The 24,663-nt window shown below is 38.3% G+C and overlaps 1 protein-coding gene across 1 annotated transcript; it reads left to right on the plus strand.

Moving 5' to 3' along the window:
* Positions 1–228: 228 nt before the first annotated feature.
* LOC104163651 lies at positions 229–12,611 on the plus strand (the record flags this gene model as incomplete). Its single annotated transcript, XM_009702717.1, has 4 exons — positions 229–447; positions 2,295–2,547; positions 7,053–7,216; positions 12,375–12,611. Coding segments are annotated over 4 exons (847 nt in total), but the record flags the coding sequence as incomplete, so codon positions are not given.
* Positions 12,612–24,663: the final 12,052 nt, after the last annotated feature.

A 24,663-nucleotide genomic window follows, 5' to 3' on the forward strand; every position in this document is an offset into this window, starting at 1 on the left:
TATAAAAGCAGCAGCAGCATGATGTCTGGGAGGAAACCACCTATCGCCTAGACTGCAATGGAAAAAATATTCTATTTTTTACTGTCAGATGCATCAGTCAATCAAAAGTTATGATCAGAACCTGTGCCACATTTATCTGTATAAACAGGACTCTACAGTGTTTTAGCAACTGCTATTTCTTATATGTTTTTCCAAAGGACTCTTTGTTTTATTTCCATATATTTCCAGCTGCCATTCTGCTGCTGAAGTGAAACTGTCTAGGCAGATTGTCCAGCGTTTCCATTTTGTGGTATATGCAGCCTTCTCAGAGCTGGGAGCTGCACACTGGTGCTCCGGGGACTTCTGGCTGCTCATGTTGCTGGTAGTTTTGCTTTGGTTCGTGAGACTTTACCTGCATTATTTGAGCCAATGGCTCTTCCTTCAGACCATCTCGGTTCCTGTTACAAAGTAAGTCATGCTGCCTTCTTTCTCTGTCAGAATATTTCTACAAATAGCTTGGTTCAAAGCAGTTCCTTTGCACTATGAAGAGAACTGATGACTAAGACTCATGCTCTGCATGCAAGCTCTGATAGGAACCTCTGCAGAGACTAGGAGAAGGATCACATCCATACTCCAGATGATCTGATATGTAAATTTGACCCTAACAGAAAGGTGAAGGTGTTAATGTAAATTTTCAACCCAGAACAGGATGTGTCTATTTGTGCATCTTGTGTCATGCCCACCTCTCTCCCCTCTGAGATACCCAGCAGGTTATGTATTTTCCACAAGAATCATCTATCATTTTGGATCAAGTATTTCAAAATGCCTAAGAAGTGCATAAAACTGAAGAAGCATTTAAATCACATTTGAAGTTACAAAAGTGATCTATGAGTAAAATAATTTGAAGAATTTAACTCTGACATATCAGTTTTACTGTGAGGATTACAGTGGGTGACATATTTTAACCATATGATACATTGACTTTAGCTTGGGAATCAGCTCTCTGGAGAGTTCCAGAAAAATCATTACTTGTCATTACTTGATGTGAAAAAACAAAAAGATGGAGAAAAAGTCCACAAGGTGATATATACTTGGTTCTCCACATGTTGCTGTGGGGTAGAGAATGGCTTTACTGGGCAAAAAAAAAAAGATCAGTCATGCTTAGGGAAGGGAAGATTTCTCCAATAGAAACTTTTTTTTCCCCTTCACTTTAAAGCATCATGCAAACCTGAATCAGTCAATAGGAGCCAGTAACATGCAATTCTGTGACCTTTGTCAGCTGTGATACTGGGATTATTGGCTAAAATTTGAAGAGGGTGCCTGAGCAGACTCTGGACAGTGCTGGGTATCATTAAGGTGGTCTTCTAGATCTTAATGCAAACCCAGCCATCTCTCACTTCTGGCCTTGCACAGCCCAGGCAAGCTCAGCCAGCTGGCATTAAAACTTCTGGGAGGCCAAGCATCAAAAGTCTGTGAAAGCAAAGGAAAAACAACAGAAGGAAGCAACATGTGAGAGAGAGGTGGTCATGTTCAAAGTCACTAATCACAGCTGTCCCAGGCAGTCAGCTAGATAAAGGATAATGTTCTCAAGCCAAGATGCCCTGGATCAGCATCCCAATCTGTAGCTGTGTGTCTGCAGAACATAAGACTGAGTTGAGTGCTCTCTAGTCCCACCAAATACAGTGGTAGCACTCATGAGTTGGAACTAAAGTGAGAATGAAACCACTTCACCTTTAGTTAGAGGCAGAATTTAAGCCACTTCGATTGGTTGGAAATTTTTGCCTTAAATTTCAGCATCTGTATGCAGCTCACAATACCATGCAGTTTCTGTCTCCTACAGTGCCAGCAAATTTGCTCATTGTGTGAGCTTTGCAAATCCCACCATCCCACAGTGGCAACAGCTACATTTCCAGTCACCTTAGGGATGCTAAAAGCTTTGCCTTCCATATCACATTTTACGCTTCGTGCAATGTCCAAAGGTGCTGCAGTATGCAGAGAGGGGTGAGCTCCTGGGATCTGTGCTCTCCTTGGTGCTTCTGGGAGCTAACATCTTTCTATAGCCCTGCCTGCACAGTCCCAAGGACCTGGATGTACATCCACTGAACTGAGTGTCAGAGGGGATCAAAGGGCACAGAGGCAGAAGGAGGAGAAAAATTTTACTTTTTTTGAGTAGCTTCATACAGTTTTTGGTCAGAGGGTTGTGACCACGATAGGGATGCAACTTTACAATACAACATGCCGTATGCATGATTCTATTTATTTTTTTTTAATGGTTTGCCCAGGAGCACAAACTCTCTCCTTTTGCTTATTTACAGATTTCAGCTTTTCCCTCACACTGTCGAACTGTGCTACCAGAACTCCTTGCTGCAGACCAGTGAAGAGTTGGTCATGGTTGTGGTGGGACCCCTAACTTTGAATGCAGGGCTGCTTCTTATGGTCCTGATCAGATGGGGCTGTCAGCAGCTGTTTGACTCATTCCCTTCCTTCTTGTCAAAGTTTATCATAGCTATGGGACTCTGGACAGTGCTAGACCCCTTGGCAGTGTTCGTAGTGGATTCATTCCTGGGGGTAAGTCACTTACAATAACTTGAACATGAGACCTTGATGTAGAAGTTTGGTTTATTCAGAGAAGCACTAAAAGATATGAAATTCCACCCCTGGCAATAGAACATGAAAGTTAAAAAGGTATTAAATAATAATGTTATACATTACCTTTTTATTAACAAAATTCCCATCTAATGGAGTCACTGTGTTTCTGCATAAAATTAAGAGCACTGTACAAGCCATATATGGAGATAAGAAAGTAAATCCACCACTGGAGTGATTGCATCTGCTTTGAAAAGGATTACTGCAATTTTGGATGTTAATGGAAATGGGTTGATGAGCAGTCCTGATTATCAGCACTTCAGATTTTTTTTCTAAGTACTGAAACAGATAAAATGAAAAAAAAAAAAGAGGTTATTGTGCTCCCCTTTGACGTGTAAGGTAGTTAATATAATTTTCTGGCACACCTAAAAAGACTTGTGAGATTGAAAGACAGACAACTTTAAGGAAAGAGCTTCATCATATATAAAATCATGAGAGCAAAGCTCCCAACTCTATCTATGCATGCGCTGTGTAGCCCAGCTGTACTTTGACAGCTGGGGACTTTTATCATACCTGAGATAATGCTCAGTCTCCCAGAACACGTGTTTCAGATTTGGCTCTCACTGTGTAGGTGACACGGGTCCTTTTAATGGGCGCAGGGCGCGGAGAGCTTTTCTGGGAATGTGGTATTGCTGTTCTTCTGCTTTTGTCTGTCTTTCAAAGACATCTTTGTTCCTGTTGCTCACTGCAGATCAAGCAGTAATTCACAGTCCTTATTGTGGTTCAGGTTTTCTCAGGTCTCTTGATTCCTCATCTGCTAACCTGTGCTCTGCTTTTAAGAAGTCCTGTTAAAATGTGATTTTCTACTGTCTACATGCTGTTTCTCATTACAGCGGTTTTGAAAATTAAAATTCAGCTGTTCAAGAAATTTAATTGGAGCTCACTTGGGAGGTAATTGCAATATTTTAAGCATGTGGCAACACACTGTACTTTTCATTTGGACAGCCTGTGGGGTTTTTTTTGTTTTTTTTTTTGTTTTTTTTTTTTTTTTTAAATTTCATGGTGTAAAACATGGACAGAACTGAATTTTAATTGTAATTATTCTGATGAAGATTCTTTTTCCTAAGAGAAAAACAGGTATTTCCCCAATTCATAAAAACTGGAGGAAAGCTAAGGTCTGCCTTTTCTTTCCCACACTTGCATTGAGAAAATCATTGCCATTGACTTCAGTGGAATTGTGCCCAGTTCTAGTTAGACTGGATTCGTTACCAATTTCAAATAGGACTTGGTCAGGGGAAACATGAGATATGAATAAAGTAATTAAGTTTTTCACTACGGAATTAAAAAAGCTCACCTCTCTGTACTTCTTTCTGAAAACTGGGCAGTTTTACCCACCAAGATTGTCTTCGGTAGAAACTCATTTGTCCAAATATTACACAATATACTGTGCATATCCTTTCCAAAATGAAACTATATCTCTTACATGTGTTTTTGTTATTGCATTTGTAATTTTTTTTCTCCTGGCATTCTTTCAGCAGGTATTTCAGATTTACTTGCCAATCTATTTTAGGTGAATCATTCTTAAAATGTTGTGTTGTGGTAATACGAGTTATTTTAGTGCTAGAATGTGTTTTAGTATCCTAAATGGCCTTAATACTTGTGAAAGATAACAGATAGCCCTGGAGACAAAGATTTCTCTATTTACTAAAACTAATGCTTTTTATTGTTAAGGGAAGACTAGAGACCAGTTGCATATTTGGGGCATTTCAACTCATAGTTCAAGATACTGAGTCAAATGTGAGATTTCAGGTTTGATTTACTGTCAACTTATAGAAGCATGTTCCAGGGGTAAGAAACTTTCCTATGATTTTGGAGAATGCAATTCAAGTTCCAGTTCTGCCAGAGCTTTGTCTCTCTGTAGCTTGTAAACTGCAGAGTAACACCTCTTTAGGCACATGGATATGTGTCATCATAAAAAACATTAGAGACTGCAAAGCACTTTTACATGACCATCACTCTGTGGTGTGATAAGTACTTGAGATAGATGTTGACAAATGTTATTTAAACAATTTATATTGAAGACACCTTTCTTGCATCATGTCTTTGAGGATCAGGGAAGGATTGACACAATCTCTTTGTTAGAAAAAACAGATAAAAAGGTACACTTCCCCCACGCCATTTTTGCCTTGCCAAAAAGAATTGCTTGGATAAAATAGAAATTTATTCTTATTTGCCATTCAGGCTTTTGCCTCTCTGGAGGGATGTCACAGTATGACTGCTGTGCAGAGGATTTTCCTTGATAGACAGTCTCTTCGGTAAGAAAGCGGTGGAGGCAGCCAGCTTTTTTTGCAAGAAGAGAAGATAGGACAGGGAGATAGAACAGAACCAGAGTATTTAATTTTTTGTAATGAATATGGACAGATCTGAATTATTGACTAATCTTTATATGCCATTACCGGTCTCCTGGGACCTGTAATTTCCATTACAGAAACCCGGCAGTGTTGCAAAGGGTAGAGAGAGAACAGAAATATACTCAAGAATCTCAGTCCTTGTGTTGCTCATCATTGGACTTCTAATCATCTTTCCTTTACTATGCATGTCACTGCAAGGTGGCCAAAAATGGGGACAAAGTTTTGACTCTTGCTAAGGATTAGGCAATGACTCAGGAAGATGCACGTTTCTTGAAGCCTAAAGGTCACAGACTCCGTCTCCAAATGATAAACACCGCATTTTTCGGTGGTGCAGTTTCACATCCTTGCAAAATGTGTCAACGTAATATCATATGGATATGGCTGTCACTGTGTCACTTCAAAAACAAAAAAGTGCATTTATTTTAGCTCTGAGCAGTAGACCAATGATATGTAACTGAATTCTAAATCGATCCAGCAGAGGGCAATAATATGTCAATACAGTAGCTAGTTCCTAAGAAATAGATATGGGGGGAAAAAAAAAGGAAAATAATAGATTTTTGGAAAATCTTTTTCCATGTTTTACTGGAAGCATAATAAAACATAGAGTGCTATGAAACCTGCAGGATTCTTTGTGAATCTTTGCAAAAATACACGAACCACCTTATTTCCAATTAAATTACTGTTTTTATTCTATGAATATTAACTCCTTACCAATCTTTAGTATACTAAAGATTTATTTTGTCCTCAGTAGAATGAAATAGTTATACATATTTATTTTTTTTACAGAGCAGTTGAACATAAACTATTGACAGCATAATTAAGTAGGGTATATGAGAGTCATGTACCTTTGGAGAAGCTATTAATGATACAACTTACAGCTGCTATTTTGTACAGTTAAGAGATATCTGTAATTCCACCACAGCAGTGGGAGTACGATATAGTCAGGTCTCTTCAGAGATATTGGTCTCATTGTGTCTCTATTTCTTCTCAGGAAAGAAAGAAATTAAATAAGAGGGCTGTATCATAAAGTAATGCTGATGCTTGTTGGTTCTTCAATGTTACATACTGTTCTTTGTGGGTTCTCAAAGGGGACTGACTGGACACTAGGAACAGGGGATGAGGGGAATATCTGATTTTCTGACTTAAAATGTTGCAGACAGACTTGATAATGCATGTACATAAATTAAAATACTGCTTCATAAGGGAGAATGTATCTCTTTTGCACTGAAAAAAGGTCAAATCCTTTGGACAAAACTTAACAAAACCTGCTGGTATCCCCTGTTGATCTACTTGTAGTTGCATTCTCTGTTTTTCTCACCTCCTTGGGTCTCAGTCAAGCTTTGTGAATCCACTACCTCCTTTGACTGATGCTGTTGTTTGCAAGGCTAGTGGAAAATCTATGCTAGGTGTCAGCTAGCAATATTCACAGATGCCCTGATACTTCCATTTGGCATTTCAGATAACATGATAGTTACTTTTCCAGCAGTAGCACCAAACACCAATTCAGTCTGAAGTTGGGAACTGGTCTGTATACACCTTCCAAAGTGCACAGGTTCAAAATGATGTATGGGTAACTTGCTGACTCTGGTAGGAACCAGCATTTTTCTTGTGACAAGGACAAGTCATTTTGAGACTGGTCAGTCTGGAATTGTGCACTGGCACAAGTGTTGTCTGCTCATTCAGCACTCCTAAAAACAGCAGCATAAATCATTCAATATTATGCCTCTCTGGTCATTGTAATAAGGCAAATTTCAGTCTTCTTCCCGTTCCATTTCTCCTGCAATATGTTAACAAAACTCACATTGAGTATTTTCACTGTGACATGATTTTTGTTCAATAAGCTATCTCTATAGGATAGATTTTAATTGTACTAAAATAAACTAGAAAATAGTTTATTTCAAATCTCATAGTTAATTTCAAATTCTGTGTAGCAGACTCCTAAGTTTCAAGCTGTGTGCCCCACAAATTACAGTTAAAACCTTCTTATAAAGAAATTCGGGTTCTTTTGTGACTATAGGTAAATAGTCTATTCAGGTCTGGCATTTTCTTATGTTGATTTTTTTTCCCCCGTGACAGCGACTTGGCAACAGTGTAGAAAAACCCATTGCTGATGCTGCAAAGCTCTCCTGGGTTTTTCTAAGAGCAGAGGAGTCAGGGATTCTTGGTGCCTTAATCACTGTGATGCTTTATATAATCCTGTTCATCATCTCATCGACAGTGTTGTACCTGTACTTTTTAAGGTATGTCTCTCTATCTCATTATTCCCTTAGGAGCTTAGGCTCAAGCTCCTTCTCCTGTAAGATAAAATAAGGTGACATCAGAAAAGATATCAATGTCACATATCCAGGGTCCATAATTGCAGACAATCAAGGAGGAGTTAGCTCCTGCTTAACTTTTAATACACTGGTATTTGATGGGTACAGCAAGTCAGAGAGGGAGCCACTTATTTCCTCAACAGGAACACAACTGATACCATGATTTTTCATTCAGTTTAGAGTTTAGAAGCCTCTGTTTCTTTTCCTTCAGACAATGGTGTCTATGTCAAGGGTTTAAGCTCTGAAGTGTGTATACATTTTATTTAGGTACTTTGGAAGACATTGTCTTTAGTTTTTCAAGAGGGTTTTTTTGGTGAGAAATAGGAAAAATTCAGAAAGCTACATATGGTGTGAAGTGCAAAATCTCTGAGCCTGCAGTGGCCCTCAGAGTCTTACAGCCTTCTGATGATACAAGATTTTTTGACTTGATGTGACTGAGGCTTTAACCCGCTGCATGACATGATGTAATCCAAATAATTTTTCCATGACTTTAGCCCGTTATCAATGGTCACTTCATCATGAAATTTGACAAACTACCTGTCTTTCCACCTTTCTAGTGGGCACCATTAGCTGTAGAGTCAATAGGGACAGGTGTGGGACACCGAAAATAAATGAGATAGGTTGCCTAATATATTGAATGAAAAAGTGTATTTTCTTTTTTCTGAGTGAGTCATCTATGATGCAGTGTGAATTTTGCACTGGCTCTCGATTCACCCAGTGATGAGCACTGAGTGGTGGCAAGCACCAATAAAAAAGCCGTAAGCAAAGGCAAGTTGCAGGCAGGCATAATAGAAAAGCTGAGCATATGCCCTCCATCTGACAGAATAATCCCTCGGTCTCCTTTCCACAAACTCCACTGCAGCAGACAGAAAAAGATAAATGGCAATCTAAATTTCTGCAAAGTATTTCAGGGATCCTGCATTCCTGGAAGCTGTACACAACTCTGATGTACTGGTAGTCTAGTTAATTAGTTTTTGAGATGTTAATGCCTTCTTAATCATTGACTTAATAGTTTTGAATAGCTTCATAAGTTTTAGCTACTGTCATTTATTACTCAGGAAAATTAATTTAAATTAAAACATTTGTAAGGCAGGTTTTTATGAGAATGTTACCAACATATTCATTGTCTAGGAAACAGGTGCAAGATCATCAAAGATTCCTTTCCTTCCGGATCAATTTTCCCATAATGTTTTCCAATAAAGGGGTGGGGTGAGAATATTACTAGGCAAAAAAAGTTGTCTTAGTACGACACATTTTAAGAATGATTCATAGCAAAATACAAGAGCAAAGGGAAGATAACAAAATCTGTTACAGTGCATAAGGACTTTGAAGTTCTTTGCTTGATAACAAAAAGTAACATTTTGAGTAGTGGAGTCTGCGCAGAGTAAAGTTATACTATGAGCTTCTGAAATTGGATCAACGTTCTCTTCCTTCTATGTCCGCAGCCCAACACAGTGGGAACCTTGGGCCTGGCTAGGACTTTTGAGCAGCACACTATCAGTCTACTAATCATAGCATTAAAACCTTTTAAAATGTTTTTAAGGAAAGCATCTCTGCAATTTATAACATTGTTTCCTGAATATTGATATAACAGCATTTGTTTTCAAGAGAAAATAGTATTATAACCAAGGCAGTAGTATCCCTTTGTATGAATATTTCTCAGGTGTTATATCTCAAAGATATTGAAATGTAACATTACTCAACTTATAAAGCATATATTTTTTACACAGGCATCCACCACATCTTTCTCTTTTAAGGTAATCCAATATAAATATTGAGGGATGTCTTCTGTCTCCTAACATATCAGTCCACAGGGAAGACTTTGGCTGTTGGATGGTGGAGTTGGTGCCATTGGTTAGAATTACTCAGCAATTTGCCATTTAACAGAAGTGTTTAGCAGTGTATAAAAAAGGGATAAGAACAGTGAACCCACCAGACCACCAAAGCAAGTAAGGGAAATGTCTGTTTCTGTCGGAGCTAGAAAGCTTCATGGCAGCACTGATGGAAGCTAATGAAGCTAATGAAATAATGGGCAAGGGATAAGCAGCAGTAGGCATCTGTTTATGTCTTTATAAACCAACATACCTCAATAAATCTAGCTCCCCTTGGGTGTCTTGGGAGGCTGTAGCATGGAGAGATATTCTAATTACTTTTTGGAAAAATGAAGTGTCACTGGTTGCAATTCCTTCATTTTAATTCTACTAGACATTAGAAACAGTCAGGAATTTGTTGGTGAAATGTTCTCTGCACTGTGAGAAAATGCAGACCCATCTCAACTAAAAGTGTCTGCTGCAAAGAGTCTAAATTTCCTGGCATTGAAGTATTTTTCGGGGAAAATCTATGTTTTTCAATGTTAACAGTAAAATTATTTTTGTGGTTTTTTATAGTTGTTTTCCAAAAAAGGATGAGAGAGGCTCAAGGGAAGATGTAATAAATTGTTTTAAACCACTCAAACCACTCTCTATTTTTTGATTTGTGTAAATTTTTGAGAAGTCTATTTTTTGATCTGACTCTGGATAGCAGATCATTTCAAAATTTCCTATTCTTTCTGATAAATAAATGAACTTGTAAGGTATTATACTGGGTCCCATAGCTCTAGAAAATAGCATCTGAGTTTTGTTTTGCTTTTTATTGCATTAGCAATTAGAAATTATTACTGTCATATTAATAAAGAGCCATGTTAAGATACAAGAAGTGTTTTATTAGTTTTCATGCCAAAGAAATTAAAGCAGGTAACAGGAGCAGGCTGAGTACTTTTGGGCAAAAGGAACAAAGCTGGAAGACAGGCTTCATGAGTCTTAATTAATTCAAAGTTAATTATATTGTTTATAACCATGTGCTTAAAATCTTCATATAGAAAATGTTTATGGCAGCAAATAGACAGTAATTTAACTGCATTAAATTTTACTTGATTTGAAATAAGAATGTTACATTAAGTGAGCTTAAATAAATAGCAAGGTCTTTTTCTTGTTTAGCAAGATAAGTGGCAAGTCATTTAAATTGCTGACCTGGAATTTCAAAGACGAACACCATAGAATATTATTGTTTCAAGATGAGCAGAAGGCTAGTAAGCCTACCAGCTTGATTGCTAGTTTTTCAACTAAGCACAAGACAATTCTAAGTTATGAGTCAGTGTTTGCAAAGATGTATCTGTTGTGTTGAAAGAACATCTAATGTAGATCCAGAGATTAAGAGACAAACTGTTCTTTGAAGACACTGTGGAATTTGGAGAATTAGTCCATGAAGAGTATTAGTTATTTATAAAAAAATCTTCTCTTCTGTAGCGTGTTTTGAGATACTTTAGTATCCTACTCTACCTTAGCACTGATTTGCATTTCACACTCCAGAGCTTTTGCTATTTCTTTGTGGCCAGTTTGTTTATATTCCCAGGCCTACCTACATCTCAATTAGGTTATCTTCCAGCTGCTCTCCTCTTTTGATAAGAGAATCCCAAAATGACACCTTGGAAACTACAGCAAATTTAGGGCTGCAGCTTCAAAAAGGTATGTTTCAAAAAAGAAGGGTGGGGGAAAAAGTACACAGAGCGCCTTTGCAGCAAAGCAGGAGATACAAGTCACTGATCGGATGTTGAGCCAGGCTCCCAGATTTCAGTGTCAGAGTAGCTACTCCATCACAAAAACTCTTGGATATAGAACTTGACCTTAAGGTACATATTCCCCTTTGAAGAGAGAGCTAAACCTCCTCCTGAGATCAAGCTGAAAAACTGTCTGTTGGTACATCTCCTTATTTCTGTTCCACATTAAATCTCAGTTGTGGGCAAAATTGTACTAAGCAGCTTATTGAATGTGCTCCTCCACAATTACTGTCTGCACTGTAAGGTAGGATGTAGAGTTAGTGTAAATGTGAACTTCATTCCGATTTACTTGAACAGTCCACTGCCCTCCACCCGCACGCACATTGGTTAACACATACCTGCCAATAATACTCAAGAATAAGAGTCAGCCACAAGAACTGCATCTAGGGCTGCTGTACATGAGAAGGATGAGAGTTCAGAGGGTCAAAGGAGCTCTGCATGTGTTCTGACTCCCACCTGACAAGAAATGAAGGAACCTGTACAGCCCCACTGAAATCTGGGCTTTTTGCTGGTTGCTGTGCCACACAGCAATCCCTGTGCTTCTCATGACTACCCAGCCAGTCTCTGGGAAGGACAGAAAAGCTGAGATTGGCACCAAGCAATGGCTGAATTGTAATAAAGTGTTAGCTTGGAAAAGGCTACAAAAGGAAAGACCTCACTTCAATAGTCAAGATTCCAGATTTTCTGATCTTTATTTTCTGAACCCCTGGTTTTGGCACAAAAGTAGAATGAGAAAAAGATGAACTTGAAGAGGTTCCATTTGAATTAAACAGCAATGTTTTGAAGTTTTAAAGTTCATCTAAGGCTAAAAATGTGACACTAGGCTTTTCCAAAAGCCTCACAATATTTCTTGGTTTCACCTACATTAAGAAATACCACACTGCAAGCCTTTCTTGTGGTAGAGAATTTTACTGTGTAGTGCTTATTCAATTCCCTACCACAGCACAGAAATGTCATAGAAAACCAAAACCAACAAACAAAATGAACTTTGCTTACATCAAGAGAAGTTTAGATTGTACAGACTTTAGGCTTGGGGTTGAAAAAAATGGTGAGTAGTTCCTTTCTATATGATGTGGTTTGCCCATTATTGAACCCTGGTACAGCAGGATATCCATTTGTGTCTAACTGAGGTGCTCCATGTAAGCACTGGAACTAGTTACTCAGCCCATTGCTAAGGAAAGACATTGGACATTTCTGAAGGAAAGGAAGATCAGGATCTTTTTGGGAAGTCAATATCTTGAAATAATTAAAAGAAATTGCTGCTTAAGTTTATGTGATTTGATTCAGGTATTGTAAAGTCTCCAGAGGGTTGGGGACGGTTGTGTATTGGAGAATTTGTGGGAAAGAAGCTTCTTACTCATGGGTAGAGAACACAGTCATGAAGGGAAAACCAAGATTTAGAAGTCTGCAAATGGGTAAGACACCTTTTTCTTTTTTGCATAAAGAGTCCTTTTAAAGATGAACCAAATGTGTTGTTTCTATCCTTAGGCTACATAACGAAGGTTGGCTGTTAGATGTGTTTCAACGCATTCATGGTGAGGAAGGCACATTCTTTGTTCCACTGGACTTAGAGATTTCTGGTCAGGAGCTGAGCTACATTATGAAGAGGGCTGCGCAGTGGAGAGGAATCAATGGTGAAAGACGGATGGTGAGTGGTAGAGTCTCCAAAAGGAGTCTGTCACATATTGGTCCAAATTAATGCTTTGTATTTCTGGGTATTACTTAAACAAGAAAACTATTCTTAGGGTGCTTCTTTAAATGGAGAATCTATGAAGCATGTTCAGGAGAATTCTGTGAGGTTGTATGTGCATTGCCTGAACATCCTGAGGGGTTACAATCTGTTTAGTATCCAAAGGCTTAGCAGCATCGCTGATGTCAAAAATCATCTAACCCATCTGGTGATTCTTGACTGGGTTGTAGAGACTTGCTCCTTGTTTAAATGTCAGTACCATCCCAGACAATTTCTCAGCCAGCTCAGCAAACTGGGAGCTCCATGGACAAGTAGAATTTGCTCCCTGCAAGGGCATGGATGGGGCTGCCCTGAGGAGGAGGTGTGAGTTTGGTCAGTCAGATGTGATAGCCATGCTCTCCTTCCTGGCCCTTTCCTTCCAGGATTGCCCAGAGGAGTGGGCTGAGTCGGGAATGTGCACGGGGAGGTAGGAGAGGTCTGAAGTCGGTTTGATCTACTTTGTTTATAAAAATAATTCCTCTTTCTTTTCCATTAAGCCACTAGCCTCTAATTTCATATACAGACTTTAAGTGTGATGTGCAGGAGATAGATCTGTGTTTGCAAAGTGTCCAGTGTCGGGGGTGCAGTCCACAAATGACACTTCTGGTTGTAACTGCTTTCAGATAATTGAAAATAACAGAAGTAACTGTAACAGTAGTCTGTGAGGGGCATTGTCTTCCTTCTGTGAGGGATATTTCATTCCTTGCTTTCTAGCTTTGCATCAGCATTATTAATTCCCATAGAACTATCTTATAAAACAGCTCTTGGACAATTGTTAAAGTTGGATTTATACATCTACGAGTGCCTGTGTGTACAACGCTTTGTTCACTAACTCTCCTGCTTCAGTGTAAAAATGAAGAGATTCCAGATAGGAAGGAAATTAGTCCTCTTAAGTATGTATGAGTTGTTTGTTTTCTTTTCTTTTCTAACCCACTGAAACAAGTGATTTCAGATTAGGGTCTGCAGGTTTTTCAATTCTCTATAGTTGCCTCTGAAAGATCAGCAGTTTATATAAATATACAGACTCAGTTGTCACTGCTATAAACATCTGCCACAGCTCTAATTATTTTCCACTTCTTTTTCTGATGACAGTGTGGACCCTGAAAGGAAAAAATAAAAAGGTGAATGTGCCAATTGAATGAAAAAGCAGATATGCAGTAACTTAGATTTTGTGGGAAAGTGCAGAGCATCACATTACTTTTCAACAGAGGGGAAGGAAAAGGTTTGAAGGAGTGAATGCACTACCACAGCCACCTGCCCCAGACGTTCTCACTTTTTATACAGAGAGCACTTATTTGCTTTACCCCAGTAAGCAAAATAACCCTCTTTTTCCACTTAAAAACTTTCTACAGTAAGTCAAAGCATAGCCACTGATGACTGGTTTCTATTACCTTTGTTATAAGTTAAGTAAGGTCAAAAAAAGAATATATATAGTGGACCTCATTTTACATGCTAGGACTATCAATACCATATGGAAAAAGTGGCAGATAAGGCAACTGCAAACAACTACTTTTCTGTTCCAAGTGCTGAATACATTTCTAACGATACTACCAGCAAATAATTTCTTGCATCCATACAGAAAGGGCTGACTCAGGGGGAATAGGGGATGAGGAAGAGGTGGGGGTGGAAGAGGAGAGGATGGGGCTAAAGACAAATGGAAAGGAATGGAAAGAAAAATTACCTCTCTGTATACAAGTAGTCTGTCCCTGAATGGAAGAAATTTGGATTGTCCACTGCTATAAGAAGACATACTTCAGAGGACAGAACGCTGAAAAACATGATCCATAGCTACAGACATACAATGTATAGTTTTGCTCTCAATATGCAGCTTGGTGTGTATGAAATGCCATGTTGAAATATGGGTACCTGACCTTAGTCTGAGATCAATTCAAAATGTACCCAACCTCAGCCAAATCCAGCAGCATAGAGGTTGCAGTCAGAGTAGGGAGAGGGCTCCCTATCGTGCATAGGGAGCAGTGCGCATTTCATTCAACAAAGCGGAGTGATGCACACTTTTGTCTTTAAGTCCCCAAGTTTCTGATTCCTATTCTGTCTACATCTGCATGAATTTCGTGCCTTTTCCTTTATACCAGCCCTAACCAGGCACCAGGCTGTGACAGGGCTAAACATTCCTGTTGTCCATGGGACATACTGGTGCAGACAACACAATATAAACAGGCAGGAGTAACATGGAAAGAGCGCAGAAGTTTGCATCACTGGCATCAGTAGGATCTCTGCCATTTACTCCAGTGGGTGAGTGGAGATTCCTGTCCAAAACTCCCAAGCTACCTGTACAAAGCATGAATACTGTGAAAAAAGAACCCATGTTCTTCAGAAACCTGAAATCTTCCCCTTTAGCTCCATTTTTTTGATTTATATTATTTTGATGGAAAAGAAAACCATCAGACCAAATTCCGTTGGCTCTCTGGCAAATCTAGTTTTGTAATAAAACACTCTGTTCCATAAATATGTTCTCCACATGGAGCATCTCCTGCAAGACCAGGAACTATATTTTCAGGTCTTTTATGCTCCTAGTCATTGCAGATATTGAAAGACCCTTTTTTTCTGCCATGAATTTGCATGAGGTATTTATCTTGTCCCTCTCTTCTTGTATGTCTAATTGTACAAAATAATCAGTATGGAAGACACATCACTCGGCCTTATTGTGTGCATTATTAATGTGTTAATTTTTAAATAAGATACCAAATTAACTGTGAGCAATTTTTATAAAGAGAAGCACGAGACTGCCATATCTTACATCACTCCATATAAAAAATATATTTTAAATGGAGGTCATTCAAGTAAATAGTCAAATCTTCTGGAAAAAATAGATCTACATTTTTGCAATATTTTCTTGCTATTAACCATGTGCTTCTCATTTTTATTCCTTGGATTAAAAATTGCCCCATAAATGGCTATTTTATAATATGCTTAATTTCCTTTTATTAAATTGATAAATGCAGCAGCAGAGGACACATTTATAGTATGATGAGAATTTAAGGTTATTGCATTTCATAATTTTTATATTGTTCAGAGAAGCGATTTGTCATTTGTGGAATGACATCCATGCCATCATTTCGAAGTATTTTTAGTCATTCTTTTGATAGGAAAAAGGTCACTTTCTGTAGAACAGGAAGACATCACTCTATTAAACTAATTTGCCTACATGCAAATTTTGTCATTTTTACCTCATTAACTATTTATCATAGAGTAAAAAAATATATATATTCATGAAGGGGCAGCTAGCAGCCTGATGGAGCTGGAACTAATATTTTGCAACTCTAATGATTTTTTGCATCCTTAATTAGATAGCATAAGATTGATATGATTAGGTCAGGATGTAGTGTTTTTCATTAAAATACATTTTAGAAGCTGTATTCATAATCTGCCCTTGCAATTAAATAATGAGCCTATGAGTTTAGTATTATCGACCCAATTATTATCCCATGGAAAAGTATACCTTTAATTTGTGCCGTAGGACCTTCATTAGCAACAAAATGAATTATATTTCCAGGTACACAGATTACATGGTCACAATCATAAGCCTCGTACCATACAGAAATGCACGTGATTATTTGGGAAGAAGTAATTTATAATGTCTTTAATGAGGAAAGCTGCAAAGAAGTAAAAATGCCACCTACAGAGGCAGACAGAAACATTTGTAGAACAAACATTTGCAGAAACAGTGTTCTGGGCTCTGCTAGGAAGAAGCCTCAACCCCATTCCTCAGTCTATTATAAATGTGGAGGCAGAGCTGAATATTTACGGATCTTTTATTGGAGATGGGCACTTTAAATGTACGTCAAACTCTAGAATCTGGACTATCAGGACCAGTGGAAGACAGGAATACATAAACTTGCCATTGATAACAGCATAATCAGTGATGCAATGAGGACTCTGGATTTTCGCCAAGCCTTTTTCTTTTTGGTAGATGTGACAAAAGTGACAATGTCTTGCAGTCCTCACCAAGTAATCAGTTTTCCAAAGTTAAGTAACAGTTTAGAGCCAAGGTATAAGGTGGGGTTTTCTTTTGCCCAAACAAGTAACTGAAGGAAAGAAAAGAAAAAAAGAAAAGAAAAGAAAAAAGAAAAGAAAAGAAAAGAAAAGAAAAGAAAAGAAAAGAAAAGAAAAGAAAAGAAAAGAAAAGAAAAGAAAAGAAAAGAAAAGAAAAGAAAAGAAAAAAGAAAGACGAGAAAAGTATTTTTAGTAAAACTAGGTATGTTTTTCTGGTGGGATCGTTATGGCTGGATCAGTTGTTAGGTGTGCAGAGCCCAGTGCATCACTTTGTTCATGTTTAAAGCCTCTGAAGTATTTATCAAGTGAATTGCTATCAGCAGGGTTAAAAAGGAAAAAAAATCTGGCCCTCAGTGGTTTTTACTGGATTTAGCCCTCAAGGTACCACCACTGCTTGCAGTGGAACTTTTTACATTATAATACTAATGATGAAAAAAGTTGTACAAGCAGTAAGCTGAAACAACACCAAGCATAGACCCAAAAGGTCTGCACATAGAAAGCGTTTCTGAAAAAAATGCAAGCTCTATGGGCAAGAAGATAATGTTAAACTTACACTTGAAATAAAGCCTCATGCACGGCAAAATTATTTTAATAAGACTAGGGCTAATTTCCTAATTCTAAAATGATATTATAGCAAACCATAAAAAATTACCCAGTTGTAGTTTTTTGAAAGGAAAATATATTTGTAATTATCTTGAACACACAAGATTACTGCAGGGCCTATTATCGACACAATTTTTGGTACCACTTTACACTAATTTGCATTTATTACTCTCAGGCCAACTATTAATATGTTAATAAATAAGTCATTAATACCTGTTATTTAATTGCTATCTATTTATTCCTGTTCAATAATGCATTAATTACTGTGAATATTTGAGGGGAAAATCCTGCCCTTGCTAGTGGAATCAGCAGTTGCAAGAGGGGCAACTGATGTCAGACATGTCGGCGTTATAAGAGCTGACAGAGAGCAAGTCATTTACCTCATTTAGCATGAGGAGGTTAACTTTTCATCTTGACACAGAGGAAGCTTCATGAGCCTCCAGGTAGGCTGCGCTGCAGCAAAGCTGCTTGGCCACAGGTGGAGGCCGCTGAAGGCAGGCAGTACCACACCTGAGTTCTTTGTAATTATAGTCCTGGGTTTGCTCTCATGCTGGAGTTTGGACCCTGCTTGCAAAGACAGGTGGATGATGGATAGGGAGAAGCCAAGGGCAAAGACTGAAGTCCTGTGAGAGCCGGCGCTACGCCGAGGAAAGCGTAGTGAGGAATGGAATTAGGCACATCTCTTTCTTGCAGTTGGATACTGGGAACAGAAAAAGGAGGATCCCCTACCCGACCCTGATCCAAAATTCCAGATTCAAGCTCTTCGGTTCCCCTTGTATAAGTAGACTGTACAGTAAATCAAAAAAGGCTAGAGAAAATACTGACAGTGTGATTGGTGTAATTTCTGTTTAAAGGTTTAGAACTACTCTGAGTGCAATTTCTTGCCTCTTTTTGGAGAAAGAGACATCTAGAAAGGCATGGCAAGATCAGGCCAAAATTTGAACAAGAACATCAGTCTGTCTCTGTGGATCTAATAGAACTGATGATCTTAAATTTGATCTCTCTGAAGTTGCAGGGTGAATTTTTCCCATGAAAACAAATAGAAATTTTGCTGTTGCCTTCAGGAAGTTCGATTTCCAAAAGACAGGTGAAAAGTTGCAGGAGTATTTTGGCTAAAAAAAAAAAAAAAAAAAAAAAGGAAATTAGCTGGAAGGGGTAATACCATGGTACAGAATTGTGGAGTCCTGAAGGAAAAGTCAGCAAAGAACAAGGTGATCATGGGCAAAAAGAATGGAAAGTGGTTCAGGAATTTGTGCAGAACACTTAATCATGTCAAGGAAAATGGAAAGAAATTGAAAGAAATGCCAGGTAAGAGAAGCTGATGGGAAAAAATAGTGATACAATCATGTTAGTTCTGGTTCCCCTAAAAGAACTGTCCTCTTCTCAAATTGCTGACTTAGATATGACTGGTTTGCAAACGGAGAAATGAAAACACGTTGAGAAAGCAAAAGAATAGAAAGTGTCAATTTCCTTTTCATTTGTCTGTTCTTCTGTTTGCAAACTCTTTCTGACTATAATTTATACCTTATATATGTAAGTTCTACCTCATGTACTCTGTGTTATATCTTTAAAAAATAACAAATGGCCGAGATCACTCAGGCTGCAGTAGAAGATATGGTTTTATAATTTTGATTTGTGGTTTCTTTTCCCTAAACTAGTTTCAGTGATCTTTTAGAAGCCTAGCATTTTGTGAGTTCACTACCAGGTTTCTTTTTCCTAATCTTAACCCATGTTGTAAAAAATTTTGAAGCTGCTCACTGGAGATTTCAGTACAATGTCTCCAGCTATTTAGATTTGACCAAGAATCAAAATGAAGTTTGCTGTAAGAGTAGCATAGGACACAAGAAAGCAGTAACAAAACCGACTTTGAGCATATCCAGAAAAATTAGTAGTAATATAGAATTTAATTCCTTAATTGCCAGTATGAATAAATCACTATGTTGATCGGGGGTAATGTGCAGTTTTTTGACCAGTACAAGTAAATTATCCCACTAGTCCAGGACAATTTGGCTCAGCATGTTGAGATGACAAGACTAGGCAATAAAATATAATCACCTATCTGCTACAGAAATTATAGGAGAGAAACTTTGACCCCTTTGCAGTCGACAGCAAAACTTGCACTGACTTTATTAGGGCCAGAATTTCCATCTGTCTGTGTAAGCAAAGGAGAAGGGAGGAAATAGTGCCATGTCTCACTGAACTTCTACGTGATCTGTGTATATAAGGTCAGATTCTCATCTGGGATAAATTATTGAAGGCAGAGTCTGTATTTTTTTGAAGATTAAATAGATATTGAAAGTCATGAGATGAGCGGAGGGAAGGCTCAGCCCAGTAATGGGATGTTAGAGAAAATAGAGCAAAATATAAGATCAGAAAAGAGTGTAGCATTCTGTTGCTTCTTAGATTTAAAATAAAATTATTTCTGTATGAAACAATGAGACCTTGAACTGTGTAGGATCAAATTGGCCAGATGGTTCTGAAACACTTCACTTGCTGTTCTTTTACAGTATTTAGTCCACAGGGAGTGGTGGGTGAAAAGAAGAAAGGGGGGAAATGCGGATGGTCGGAAGCATCTGGAATAGCCAACTATGCTGACCATACCCAGGCATGCCATTAAACCTCACAACAGTTGATTCATAATTCGTCACAAAGTGTGTATGCGCAAACTGTGAAAAACAAGGTAACGTAGCCTAGGTAAAGGAAAAGCTTCTTTTGCCTGGGTGGATAGGTCTAATGAGTGGAACTGCTTAAACAGATGTGCACACAAAAAGAAGCCTTGTAATAAATTATAACAAAGGTAGAACAGACATAATCAGCAAGTAAACTAATGAAAATCGCATTAGAAATTGAGCCAGTAGACTAACACTGCACAGGACTTCCTTGATTCCATGTTGTATCCTGTCTTAAAAAGAAAAAAAGAAAAAAGGTATGAAAAATGGGTAAAAACCCCAAACAGCTATGCAAGCTTCTCTGAATCTGAAAGTTGCATGACAATAAGTTAATAGAATGAAAAAAGATAAAAAGAAAGGCAAACTATGCAGTGGCAAGTGTTATGAGTTACTTACAGCATTTCTTTTTTGGTTGCCATGTTATATCTCATAAGACTATAAATTGAAAACAAAATTATTTAGTCAAACTCCATGGAATTTACTTAGGGAGGTTGTAAACATGATCCTATTTTTAGAAAACATGTATTTTGTTTCCCTTTTCAGTGAGAACTGAAATAAATATTCAAGTCTCCTTTGCTATCCCCATTACATGCACAATATAGCATTTCCAGAGTAAATGGTAGCAAATCATTTTAATCCTATAATCAATACATGAATTATATAAAGGCGTTAGTGCAGATGGACCAAATGAATTGTCTGCTGACATCCTTCTAATTACTATACTGGCAGAAAGGTGTTAATTTCTGTAATACTTCAACAGATATCCAAACTGTTTTGTCAGAGAGGTTGGACAGTGATGGAGGAGGAGTACACTTAACTGTAATTTTTGTAGTAATTCATGGGAAGTTTCATTGACGTGTGGCTAATGGCACTTGACTGCCCTCAAGATGTTTTCACAACAGAACTCTGCAAATGCCATATCAAGGTTTGCTCAGTCAAACAGTTTTTTCTCCTTGCATCTAAATAATTTGTGACCACAGGCAAACTTTTGAAAATCCAAGGTGGTTTGCAACACTCCTTTGGGGTGAATCTGTCATCAGCTGACTGGTACAGATCAGTGCACTAATGAAGAGCAAGCTCTTTGGTTTTTTTGTTATTTCTGTGCAAGCAATCCATTTCATTTCTCCTCAGTGGCAGGGCATGTTATACATCTCATCCCATATAATCTGACTTACATTATAATTTGATTCATACACAGCCTTTCCACAGAGATTAATTAGCAGCAGGTTTGAAGTTTGCAAGTGAAAATATGGTAATTAGTTTTCTTGGAATGTTAACATTTCAACACTTCAGGTTCTCTCCATCTTTGTCTTCAATGAAGCTGCGGTAAACAAGCACTATTTCTCTTCTAAATCAGACTCTTGTTAGGTTTGAAATACAGACATTTTCATCAAACTGGATAATTTCCATAGAATTCATACAATGACTCCCTCCTCCCCTTAGTAGGTTGAAGTATGATGTTAGCAGTTCTGAAAACCCCCAGGACAGTCACTTATTTAACAACGCTGATTCCTATTCTTTGTAACAAAAATCAGCTGACTTCATTTTTGCACAAAATGGAATTAGCCAGTAGGTCTTTCATATGGTTGTTGGATAGTGCTATAAACAAGGTTACATTAACACCTTTGACTGCCTGCACTTGTTCTGTTGGAGTGTTTAATGCAGGTAACTCGTTGGCACTTGTAACATCTCTAAGTCCAATAACTTAGCAGAATTCTGAAAAGAATCAGCAATTTATCTGAATAATGAAAACATTCAAAGTTACAATAGTGACTAAAAATGTTATATGAAATATCAGCCTTGATGATTTAAAGACATAATGTAATTACTAGCAGATGAAACTTAAGACAGAACTCACATTATGGAAGAGTTATTGTGGTGTCCATTATGGGTGGCTATAGCTGTTTAAAAGCTAATATTTGCTTAATTATTTGTGATATATCCTCCTTGGTGTTGTGCAGACATCTTTTTTCCAATTATATGATTTAAAAAAATCTCAGCCTTCTTTAATTACTGGGCCCATCTCATCATCTTCTTATATCTTTGGCATCAGTTGTCCTCTGAGATTGGGCATGGTACTGTCGATAGTCTGGTAAGGGGTAATTGAAATGCTTCTACCAATGTAACTAGATCACCATGTGGTTGTGAGCTTGCATACGCAATTGCATGAAGTTCATGGATGTAATTGCAAGCATGTTTTTGCAGATCAGGCTCTTAATTCCTTCCTTTAGAGAAAATGGCTTTACTACCATTGTGTGATTGTCACACAAAAGATGCTAACAAACAGTGAATTACTTCATATATAAGTGTATTAGAGAATACTTGAGCAATGTTACAAAACTGAAGCACAAGTAGTTTGCTTTCTAGTAATGACCTTTAAATATTCCGGGATCAAATTACACTTTTTTCTTTACATGTAAAATTCCCCACACTGACAGAAGAGACTACTGAAGACATCTGCACATAGCAGAGCAAAATCTCCTTGTGCACTGAATAGGACTGGAGGAATATAATAAGCACTGAACAAGGTCTGGCTATGTATAAGAACAGATCCAGGAGGCTCAGTGGGAAGGCTGAAGTCTTGCCACTCCATGTCTGTCTACGCGGTGAGTTTAGCAAAGATGCACACTTGTTCTCAAGCCCAAACAGGTCCATTCTCTTTTCTGTCTTAACCTGTGCTCAGAAGGTGAAATAAACTTTTTGTCTGAGCCTACAGCTGAGCTTTGGCTAAGCTAAGGCCAAGTGTGGGCAGAATACAGGTAGTTCATAGTACTCAGCAAGTCCTTCCTGGTGTAGATATGCCAAAGGCTGTGGTCTCTGAGTGGGCTACAATCCCCAGCTCTGGCACAAGATTTGAAATAGTTACCGTTTGAAGATGTATAGAAATTAGGGCTGAGGTAGATTTCCTCTGCTGAAGCCTGACAACTCTGCTCAGAGCTTATTTGCTGGAGTTTTCTGAAGGGGTCACCATTTTCACCCTGACATGTTTGTCAGGACAGAAATGTGCTCTCACCATGCTTCCTATCTACATAGTTTTTTCTATCTTAGTGATAATCAGGGCATCTAAAGCAACAGTAATTTCCTGGGCCTGTCTGAAACCTTGTACAAGTGTTTCTGAGGCCAGCCAGCGAGACTTTACTGTTGCACAGAACCTTGTTTTCTCCTGATCGACAAAGGGGGAGATGTAGCCATGCCCCAGGGAGGTGAGGTTGTAAGGAATTCCTGCCAACAACAAGAAAGAGAAGGAGGCAAATTGACTGTTTTATTAGGAACACGATCTATAGTGTTTTTCATCTGGAGAGAGGATTGTTCCATGCTGATGGGTATGGGTATCGTATCACAGGAGTGCTAAAATGCCCCTGAGCGAGTATGTTCCTTCAGCTCTCCTTCAGCAGCTCCTGTGATCCCAGCCACTGACCTGTGAAATGTGGTTGTGTCCTCTGGATTTTTCCTCTATTTTGAAAGTTGTATTTGCAAGGATTATTACATATAGATATTAATAGAAAATCTGACAGATTGGGTGATCAGAGAGGGATAATCATGCCATTAAGGTGACATGTAAGTACAGCAGGTTCTATGGATTTATTGTTTCAAAACTTACTCAATTTTGTCCTAAACAGAATAGACTTTTAAAAATCAACATTTCTGACACAAAATCCTGCAATTTTGGACAGGGTGTAGAGAAATGATCATGAGAAAAATTCAGCAGCTTCTGACTTTGGCATGCTCTGATGAAGACGAAGCCAAACTTTGAGCCTCATGACACCTTGATCCTAGTGGGCACTGTTCAGATAATCTACTTTCCACATTAATCCTAGGCCTCCTTTCCTGCTGGCTTTGAGCACCTCTCGCTGTGCCTAACCTAACACTTTGAGATCACCTTGACAGATCCGAGGTGTTTATCTCCCTCCACTGACTGGGTGCAGGGACTTCCTTACACATCAGGCTCCCTGATTATTACACTAAATGTGCGTTTTTATCCAATGACACTAGCATCAGCATGTTGATGCAGAACTTTTATTGCTATGATCATGCACTGGGGTCAAATACCCAAGTCCTCAAACTGAGAGAGGAAAAGGGAAAGGGCAAAGCTAGGCAGCACCTTTGGGAGCTGGGTTCTCCACAAGCCCTTCCCAGGCTGTAGCACTGGGAGTGACCCATCTGGTTTTGCAGATAAATGTCTGGCCAGAGTAACCATGAAGGGTTATTTAAAAATAAGAAAACTGCACCTGATCACTTAAAATATCTCAGAAGGGTTTGTTGCGCCTGTCAGATGAACGGCCATTAAAATTGGCATGTTGGCCGTGATATGAATAATTCTTCAATGAATCAATCTTTCTGCATAGAAAATTATCCCACCAGAAACACTCTGAGTAGTGCTAGCCTGCAGGCTTGAAGCTTAAGCTCAGTCATGGCATAAAAACCTCCCTAGCCTTGTTTTCCGTTGCAGCTGAGATTACACATTTAGGATTCGTAGTTTAGACCTTTCTCAGATAAACCCCCTTTTGTATTAATGGGTCTTGCCTGAGAGAGCAAGCCTGCCAACTGGATCCTTACTTCACTAGTTCACAAAGAAGGATGCTTATTTTAGCTTTATTGAACACATTTGGGCTTTGCGTTTCCATTTAACAAGTGGGAAATAATGTAGTAAAGGTAGAAAGCTGGTTTCTGTCTCTTTCAACGTCAATATAGGTGGAGAAAAAAATACTTAATAGTGTCTTGTTAAGATTTTTTTGGATTCATCCACCCTTTTCCTCTACTG

This window comes from Cariama cristata, unplaced genomic scaffold (genome assembly GCF_000690535.1).
Source record: "Cariama cristata isolate BGI_N322 unplaced genomic scaffold, ASM69053v1 scaffold33786, whole genome shotgun sequence".
Lineage (NCBI taxonomy): Eukaryota > Metazoa > Chordata > Aves > Cariamiformes > Cariamidae > Cariama > Cariama cristata.